This window comes from Schistocerca serialis, chromosome 4, assembly GCF_023864345.2.
Source record: "Schistocerca serialis cubense isolate TAMUIC-IGC-003099 chromosome 4, iqSchSeri2.2, whole genome shotgun sequence".
Taxonomy (NCBI): domain Eukaryota; kingdom Metazoa; phylum Arthropoda; class Insecta; order Orthoptera; family Acrididae; genus Schistocerca; species Schistocerca serialis.
This window is the reverse complement of record NC_064641.1, coordinates 781,276,558-781,286,890: the sequence shown is the minus strand read 5'-3', so window position 1 is coordinate 781,286,890 and position 10,333 is coordinate 781,276,558. Positions and strand designations below refer to the sequence as shown.

The window sequence follows — 10,333 nt, the reverse complement described above, 5'->3', positions numbered from 1 at the left end:
ATTAAAATGCAACTTGTTTCGATTTAACTATCGTTGTGTTGATCCTGATGTTATGTGTCAGTTCAAACATAAAATAAAAAAATAACGAATGGGACTGGTATCGGTCTCTGACTAATGGCTGCGAAGATTATTGACTCTCTTCTTATAGGCTGACATAATTTGCACTGATTTTTGCTTAGTCTGGTTATGTGCCAAATCATATTGCATCCCTTGAAAGACATTCTTATTACGTACAGGAGGTGCGTTACCGACTTTATTTGGGCAACCTTCTAACTGTTCAAATCTTTATTACATCACAATATTTTCAGTATTTCAATTACAAACGTGAATCGAAGAAAATGGCATGAACTTAAATGCTTGAAAGTGTATAAAATTAGTTAAGAAGTAGATTTTTAGTTACAAATACATTTTTAGAAGTTATGAACAACAGATAATTGTTTCCAGTTTCTTCTCGTGGAAACCCAGATGTACCAAATATTCATGATGGGCTTTGCCCTGATTCTCCTGTAGGGAATTAGTTATTTGGCACAATTTCAGCAAACATAACACTGTACGTTAAACTTGCAACAGAACAATTTCTTAAATTTCAGTTACATTCCTGGTACAAAAATACAATTTTAGTTCCAGTTTATCCAGACAATGTTTTTCCCGTTGTAAAAAGTCGGGAGCAGCTCAGTATTTGGACGCAGACCGTCATCAAACGATTGCCCTCACCACATTCTTAATGCATTTGGCGTGAGGGATACAGACATCATCAAACCATCGACTTCATCTCGTTCTTGATGCACGCCTTGAAGCTTTCCCACTTCTCGCGGGTGGGCTGCGCCTTGAACCTCCTGCGCAGGCGGTCCTTCATGATGGCGACGAACTCGCGCTGGCTCAGCCGGCCGTCACCGTCCACGTCGAAAATCTGGAAGACGGTGTGGACGAGGTGCCGGCTCACACCCGCGCCGCCGCAGATCTTGACGGCGCGGAAGAACTCCTGCTCGGCGACGGGCCGGCCCACCATGTTGAACATGTTCACCGCCACCGTGAAGTCGTCGATGTTGTTGAGGAACTGGCAGAAGGCCCAGAACTCGTCGAAGCCGATCCCCTTCTCCACCTTGATCCTGAGCAGCAGGCGGTCGAGGTACGCCTTGCACTCCGCGGAGTCGAGGTAGGTGTACCGCAGCAAGATCTTGGCGAAGTCCATCTCGGAGATGCGGTCGGCGCCCTTGGAGAACTCGTGGAACTCCAGCTCGACGATCTCCTTCTGCAGGTTCTCCATGAACTTCTCGAAGTCCTCGTAGCGCAGCACCTCTCTGCCGGACTTGCCGAAGAAGTGGACGGTGAGGAAGGTATCTACGGCTTGCCCGCTGCTGCTATCGTCCTGCCCGTGAGCCTCATGCGATGCCTGTCGTCGGCGGAAGTTGTTGTTGTTGTTGTTGACCCTCCAGAACTGGTGCTTCTTGCCCCTCCACGTCTGGATGAAGATGTCCTCGATGATGTGGAACTCGGACTTGTCGACACGCCGGTTACCGTCCGTGTCGAACATGTTGAAGGCGATGACGAAGCCACTGCGGGGCTTGATGAGCACCGACAGCAGAAAGAGGTACTCCGTGTACGAGATGAGTCCCCGGTCGCGTACGGTGCGGAACATGGCTGGCGACCCCGCGTGGAGCGGAGGGGTGGCCTCGCGGAAGGCGACCACGTCCGCCACGCTCAGTTGTCGCCTCTTGAGTCGGGGCCGCGGTTCCTGGTCCAACACCGACTCTAGGAAGTCCTGAGGCGTCATGTAGACCTGCCCGTCGAACTCGACGGACGCGAACTTTATGAACCGCTGTTCGCGGTAGGCGAGCTTCCCGCTGACCGGCCCCTTCTGCTCTTCCTTCGGCTGCTTCGTCTCGTTGGCAGCCTCCAGCTTTCCCGTGCGGCTCGCTGCGTACACAGCCGCAGCGGTGCCGATGGCGCACGCTGCAGTGACCGCCACGACACCCCTACGCTTAGCGGAATTGTAACTTTTGGCTGCAGCTGTGCCCAACAGTCGTTTTGGGATCCTGTGCAGTCTCGACCCCAAACGCACCAGTGACGACATCGTACAGCTATTAAGATTGATATCTGCTTTATCTTCAATCAGCACTCCAAATTACGCCTGTCAGAAGCTTCCTGGTTTCATTTCACTGTCTGATCCTCCAGTCACTTCTACGATAACAGCCATCTGCCGACTTCAGGCACCTGTGAACAAAAAAAAAAAATTGTGTTGAGGTCGAATAACTCTGCTAAGTTTGGGTGACAGAATATTTGTACCAATCCATATGTGGCATACAGCAAATCAGTGCTTAACAGTATTGGTTAAAAACAGTCTTGGTTGCAACTGTAGTTTTTTATTTTTCAACGACGCGTTTCGCCTTATTTTGGCATCTTGAGGTTATCTTTAGTCAGTGTAGCCAAAGGCTGACTAAATGATTCTTCAAAGAAATACCAAATTAAGATAACCTGAAAATGTGTCGTTGAAAAATAAAAAACTACAATTGCAGCCAAGACTGTTTTTAACCAATACTAGAATATTTGTAAATACTAGCTGTGTCTGCCGTGCGCTGCAACATCTATTTTTGTGAGGACGTACATACATACAAATCAGACACATTTACATGAACAGAATGATGAAAGAATGATTTTTTGTGCATTAAATTAAATTTTAAATAGTTTATTCAAGAATTCTGGGATATGTAGTATTTTTGTTGTTTCCATCTTCTGTGAAAAACAGACGTCTTTTTCGGGGGTTTCGTCAAAGTACGTGTATGTTACATATTTGTAGATACACTGACGGAAAAAATCGGCACAATAAAAAATGTAGAGTAATAAAATTTTGGAAATACATTTGTCTGGTAATATACTTAAGTGATTAACATTGAAGACCACAGGTTAATGTAAGCGCAAGATGTTATTGTTGTTGTGGTTTCAGTCCATAGACTGGTTTGATGCAGCTCTACATGCTACTCTATCCTGTGCAAGCTTCTTCATCTCCCAGTACCTACTGTAACCTACATCCTTCTGAATCTGTTTAGTGTATTCATCTCTTGGTCTCCCTCCACGATTTTTACCCTCCACGCTGTCCTCCAATACTAAATTGGTGATCCCTTGATGCCTCAGAATATGCCCTACCAACCGATCCCTTCTTCTTGTCAAGTTGTGCCACAAATTTCTCTTCTCTCCAATTCTATTCAATACCTTCTCATTAATTATGTGATCTAATCTTCAGCATTCTTCTGTAGCACCTCATTTCGAAAGCTTCTATTCTCTTCTTGTCCAAACTATTTATCGTCCACGTTTCACTTTCATACATTGCTACACTCCAGAAACAACTTCCTCACACTTAAATCTATATTCGATGTTAACAAATTTCTCTTCTTTTCCTTGCCATTGCTAATCTACATTTTATATCCTCTCTACTTCGACAATCATCAGTTATTTTGCTCCCCATATGGCAAAACTCATTTACTACTTTAAGCAGCGTAACCCGTTGTTGCAAATGTGAAATGCTGGTACATTATAACTGGCGTAACCCCAGAATGTTGAATGCAATCATGCAAACGTGCATACTTTATGTTGGACAACTGCCTGATGTCAGTTCCAAGCCGGTTGCCTTGGTCGGTCAGGCCGTGCGGTTCTAGGCGCGTCAGTCTGGAACCGCGTGACCGCTACGGTCGCAGGTTCGAATCCTGCCTCGGGCATGGATGTGTGTGATGTCCTTAGGTTAGTTAGGTTTAAGTAGTTCTAAGTTTTAGGGGACTGATGACCTCAGAAGTTAAGTCCCATAGTGCTCAGAGCCATTTGAACCATTTTGAACCTTGGTCGGCCAATACAGGGACGATGAATGCTCTTTATGTATGACGCTGGAGTTGGCGTCCAATGATTTCCTATATGAGCTATATAGAAGACAGCTCTGGTGATCAAACAGTCCGAGGCAACATGTGAACACTCCGTACAGCATGTTGAGTTACAATAGCGGTATGTGGACGAGCAATATTCTGTTGCAAAACACATCCTGGAATGCAGTTCGTGAATGGCAGCACAACAGGTCAAATAGCCAGAGTTACAAATTTACCGCCGCAGTGCGTGGGATGACCACGAGTGTGTTCTTGCTGTCATGCGAAATCGCGCCGCACACCGTAATTCCAACTGTAGGTCCAATGTTGACGAGTTGGTTGCCGGCCCTCAGCTGGCCTCCTCCTAACCAAAACACGACCGTCACTGGCACCGAGGCAGAACCAACTTCCGTCAGAGAACACAACAGACCTCCACGCTGCACTCAGATGAGGTCTCGCTTGACACCGCTGAAGTCGTAAATGGCGGTGTCTTGGAGTCGGTGAAATGCACGCTACGCTGCCTTGGAGCTGTCCTTGAAGTAACTGACTTGTAACAGGTCATTGTGTCACTGTGGTACCAATTTCTGCTCAGACTGCTGCTGCATATGCAGAACGATGCACCAGAGTCGTACGCCAAACACGATGATCTACCGTGTCGGTGGCGCCGCGTGGCCGTCCGGAGACCGATCATCTTGCGACCGTACATTCTCGTGACCAGCAGTCATGTACAGTCGCTACATTCCTCCCAAGTCTTTCTTCAATATCGTAGAAGGGGATCCAGCTTCTCGTACTCCCATTACATGAGCCAGTTCAATCTCAGTGGTCAATTGATAATGGCTTCTTTGTCGCCTTAAAGGCACCCTTGACTAACATCAACTCACCACCTCCAATCTCAAAGGTAACTAATGCTCACGACGGTTACAGCGTGTGTTTAAAGCAAACCTGGTTTGCATCCTTAAAGTGGAGCTACATGCGCCACTCTTATACGACTGGCGCGAAGTTTGAAAAGACACCATCTTACAAGTGTAGAACACGCCTACACACTTTCATTTATGTCTCTCAACTCCTCCTTGACGTTTTCTGTCAGTATATACACTACTGGCCATTAAAATTGCTACACCAAGAAGAAATGCAGATGAGAAACGGCTATTCATTGGACGAATATATTATGCTAGAACTGACATGTGATTACATTTTCACGCAATTTGAGTGCATAGATCCTGAGAAATCAGTACCCAGAACAACCACCTCTGGCCGTAATAACGGCCTTGATACACCTGGGCATTGAGTCAAACAGATCTTGGATGGCGTGTACAGGTACAGCTGCCCATGCAGCTTCAACACAATACCACAGTTCATCAAGAGTAGTGACTGACGTATTGTGATGAGCCAGTTGCTCGGCCAACATTGACCAGACGTTTTCAGTTGGTGACAGATCTGGATAATGTGCTGGCCAGGGCAGCAGCTGAACATTCTCTGTATCCAGAAAGGCCCGTACAGGACCTGCAACGTGCGGTCGTGCATTATCCTGCTGAAATGTAGGGTTTCGCAGGGATCGAATCAAGGGTACAGCCACGGGTCGTAACACATCTGAAATGTAACGTCCACTGTTTAAAGTGCCGTCAATGCGAACAAGAGATGACCGAGACGTCTAACCAATGGCACCCCATACCATCAAGCCGGGTGCTACGCCAGTACGGCGATGACGAATACACCCTTACAATGTGCGTTCACCGCGATGTCGCCAAACACGGATGCCACTATCATTATGCTGTAAGCAGAACCTGGATTTATCCGAAAAAATGACGCTTTGCCATTCGTGCACCCACGTTCGTCGTTGAGTACACCATCGCAGGCGCTCCTGTCTGTGATGCAGCGTCAAGGGTAACCGCAGCCATGGTCTCTGAGCTGATAGTCCATGCTGCTGCGAACGTCGTCAAACTGTTCGTGCAGATGGTTGTTGTCTTGCAAACGTCCCCATCTGTGACTCAGGGATCGAGACGAGGCTACACGATCCCTTACAGCCATGCGGATAAGGTGCCTGTCATCTCGATTGCTAGTGATGTGAGGTCGTTGGGATCCAGCACGGCGTTCCGTGTTACCCTCCTGAACTCACAGATTCCATATTCTGCTAACAGTCATTGGATCTCGACCAACGCGAGCAGCAATGTCACGATACGATGAACCGCAATCGCGATAGGCTACAATCCGACGTTTATCAAAGTCGGAAACGTGATGGTACGCATTTCTCCTCCTTACACGAGGAATCACAACAACGTTTCATCAGGCAACGCCCGTCAACTGCTGTTTGTGTATAAGAAATCGGTTGGAAAGTTTCCTCATGTCAGCACGTTGTAGGCGTCGCCACCGGCGCCAAACTTTTGTGAATGCTCTGAAAAGCTAATCATTTGCATAGCACAGCTACTTCTTCCTGTCGGTTAAATTTCGAGTCCGTAGTACGTCATCTTCGTGCTGTAGCAATTTTAATGGCCGGTAGTGTATTTTATCCGTATCTCTACCAACTTCCGCCCAGCAATTTCATCTAAAGTCTAAGGAAACTTTTTTTAACTCTGCCAGTAACTGATCTTTCTTTCAACAAAAAGCACTGTCGCTGACAAGTGCCTCATTCTCCGCGTTTTGTACCACGCGGCTCTAGAGAGGACGTTAAATGTATGTGTGGTACAGATTCGTGTGGCATGCTGTTTGGCTCCGAAAAACGCTGTCAGTATTATTGGTTGGCTACAGTGCTTTTTCTAACAGTATGGTTGTCGCAATGAACAAAGCAAATATGAGACAGGCTGCCCTTCAGACGTATGTAGTACTTCAAGTTAATCAGTTACAGGAAATAAATACCGACACGTCATTTTAGTACGTTTCTACATGTCACTAGTCCTCATTGTCACCATCAACAGTAGCGGTAGTGGGGAATCTGTTATTCAAACAGTATTTTTATGCAAATAGTGAGTCACGTGTCCATCAAATTTTGTTGAAATTGCTGCAGACGTTCCTGGGTTACCTTTTTATATCATGCTTTTCCAATCCAGACTCTCGTTCATAGAGGTATGTATGTATGTATTGTGTGTTAACCGGGGTCCTAAAAATGAGGGAGAGGCTCCGTTCCCTCCGCAGCCGCAGTGGTCCACAACCCCACGACTGCCACCGCAGTCCCAGTCCACTGCACCCCTCCGCCGCCCCACACCGAACCCAGGGTTATTGTGCGGTTAGTCCCCCGATGGATCCCACCTGCAAGGAACGTCTCACACCAGATGAGTGTAACCCCTTTGTTTGCGTGGTAGAGTAATGGTGGTGTACGCATACGTGGAGAACTTGTTTGCGCACCAATCGCCGACATAGTGTAGCTAAGACGGAATAAGGGGAACCAGCCCGCATTCGCCGAGGTAAATGGAAAACCGCCTAAAAACCATTCACAGACTGGCCGCTTCACCGGACCTCGACACAAGTCTGCCGGGCAGATTCGTGCGGGAACCAGGCGCTCCTTGCCACTCCGGAAAGCCTTGCGTTGGACCGAGCGGCTAACCCGGTGGGCCATTCATAGTGGCGCTAGGAGTGTCTTACTGTCACAGTAATTTTTTTCCCAGATAACAAGTGATGTGTGACAGTTTTGGTAGAAATTTCTTCAGGCGTTAGAGAGAGAGATACTGATACGTCCTCCTCTAGACGTCATGGGTTGTTATCGAATGTTTATATATTTCCCCCAACAATATTTTTATACAAATAATGAGCTGTGTTCATAAAATATTTCATGAAAATTGCGGGCGCGCGGACAATTCACGTACAGCTCATCGTAATCAGTGGAATGAGACGGGACCGCATAGAAGGCGAACAAACACAATGCTTCAGTAGGCATGGTCCTATTGCAGGTAATATAGAGCTACCGTTCTCTGACCTTATAACTGACTTAACTCCGCCAGTTATAGGCTGGCCTACAGCTTAACAAGAACACCGAAGCATGTAGCAACTCGGCATTTTTCACATTAACAAACACTGACAGAGGTGAAATAAGTAATAAGTGACAGATAGAAACCTTGCGATTGAACTAAGGATCAAATTCCATACTTTTCACTCCGCAGGACTGCACTTTACCACTAATTCTTCGAGCCACGAAACTATAACATATTATGAAGCTGCAGTATGTGTGTTGTGAATAAGTAGAATGTAATGTACAAATGCATGGTTTCGCGGCGATATGAATTAATAAAATTTTGTTGGGCTTCCAGCCGCGTCAGGTAGTTAAAATCCCACAAGCTTTCGACTGAGCTCTCCTCAGTCATTGTCAAGTGGTAAGAATGACAATGACTGAGGAGAGCTCGGTCGAAAGCTCGTTGGATTTTAACCATCTGACGCGGCTGGAAGCCCGACAAAATTTTATTAGTAAAATGTAATGTTCGTTCGGACATGCATGCACGTCCGAAGCAACAATGCGTCGAGCTTCTTCAGAACACAGGCATTGCAATTTCGTATTCATCCGCCAACACCGGGATTGCTACTTTAAATGTCTGCCCTGTACGTGAATAACATTAATGGGATTTACGAGTACAGGTATTACTACGGACATATGAACTTTGGGTCTGGTCATGAGTCATGGTCAGGTAGACGACTGTGGTTAAATGGTTCAAATGCCTCTGAGGACTATGAGATTTAACATCTGAGGTCATCAGTCCCCTAGAACTTAGAACTACTTAAACCTAACTAACCTAAGGACATCACACACATCCATGCCCGAGGCACTATTCGAACTTCCTACAGTAGCAGCAGCGCGGTTCCGGACTGTAGCGCTCGGTCACAGCGGCCGGCGACTGTCGTTAAGGCGGCCGCCCGCGTAAAGCGTGTAATCCGAGTTGAATTGCCGGTCGGCCACAAAGTTTCCTTGTATTTCCATTATGAAACTGGGAAGTGTTCATATTCGCAACTGCGAATACATTTCATGTATAACATATTACTCTCGCAGCCGCTGAAGTCACTGGGCGCGGTGGCTGATGTAAGGTAACATCGATACAAATAGAAGATACTCGACGGACAGTGGGACCTAACCCGACTTCGTTAGCTGACAACACTGAGAGCTTGGTATGCTTGTGTATACGAAAGCAGCCCACCCGAAACAGAACGCAGTACAGCAAAGACAATGTACGTTTGCGGTAATTCCAGTGTACATAGTATTCTTTTCTGGGCTAGGGTTTGTAATAATCCGAAATAACTAACTATCGGTCCAAAGCAAAACACAGTCTTGTTGCTTTTCATCTTATCTGTAACTCTACCTCTAGATCTATCTCTACATGGTTACTCTGCAATCCACATTTAAGTGGTATGCAGAGTGTTCATAGAATCACTTTCAAAGAATTTCTCTACCGTTTCACTATCTAATAACACATCTGCAAAATGAACACTTAAATCTTTCTGCGCGAACCCTGACTCCTCTTTTTATTACGATGGTCATTTTGCCCTACGTAGGTGACACTCAACAAAACATTTTCGCATTCGGAGGAAAAAGTTAGTGATTGCAATTTTATGAAAAGATTTCGCTGCAGGCCGGCCGCGGTGGTCTAGCGGTTCTAGGCGCTCAGTCCGGAACCGCGCGACTGCTACGGTCGCAGGTTCGAATCCTGCCTCGGGCATGGATGTCTGTGATGTCCTTAGGTTAGTTAGGTTTAAGTAGTTCTAAGTTCTAGGGGACTGATGACCATAGATGTTAAGTCCCATAGTGCTCAGTGCCATTTGAACCATTTCGCTGCAAAAGAAAACGTTTTTCTCCTTATTACTGTCACCCTAATTCAAGTACCATATCCATGACAAACACTCCCTTATTTCGCGATAATACAAAACGAACTGTTTCGTTGTCCTCCGTCAACACTATCAGATACTGCGTAGCAGCATTACTTCAGAAGAGGACGGACAAGCGTTGTGTAGGTAGTCTCTTTAGTGCATGCGTTGCATCTTCTTCGACAATTTAAAAATTATGCGAGTCATCATGCAACCGGAATTTATTGGACTTCTTTTGGTACCCACGTGAAAAACCTCTCAGTTTTTATTGCTTAAGGTCAACGTCACTTTTGGCACCATAAAGACATCTTGTCTACGTAATTTTGTAATTGGTTTTGATCTTATGAAGACTATACTATACGGTAAACAACAGCATCATTTGCAAAAAATCTACCAACGCTACTTAGATTGTCTCCTAGATCCTTTATACAAACTAGGAGCAGTTGAGGGCCTGTAACATCGTTGGGAAACGCCAGATATCATTTCTGTTTCCATTAGATGGCTTTCCGTTAGTTACAACGAACTCAGACCTTTCTGACAGGTAATCACGAATCCAGTCGCAGTACTGTAACGATACTCCACAGGCACACAACCTGATGAAATGTGTCAAAAGCCTGCTGGAAATCTAAAAATACTGAATCTATTTGAGATCCTCTGTCGATAGCTTTCGTGTGCATAGCGCTCGTTCTGTTTCACGAGAGCGATAT

General features: G+C 46.0%; 1 protein-coding gene across 5 annotated transcripts in view; it reads right to left on the bottom strand.

The window, feature by feature from the left end:
- Positions 1–268: 268 nt before the first annotated feature.
- Positions 269–10,333, bottom strand: part of LOC126473356 (calcium uptake protein 3, mitochondrial-like) — a 588,948-nt gene continuing 578,883 nt past the window's right edge. For all 5 annotated transcript variants that reach the window (XM_050100359.1, XM_050100356.1, XM_050100358.1 and 2 more), the window contains one exon: positions 269–2,214. In XM_050100359.1, coding sequence (XP_049956316.1) covers positions 755–2,074 — 1,320 coding nt within the window. In that variant the 5' untranslated portion in view covers positions 2,075–2,214 and the 3' untranslated portion in view covers positions 269–754. The remainder of the gene's footprint in view (positions 2,215–10,333) is intronic.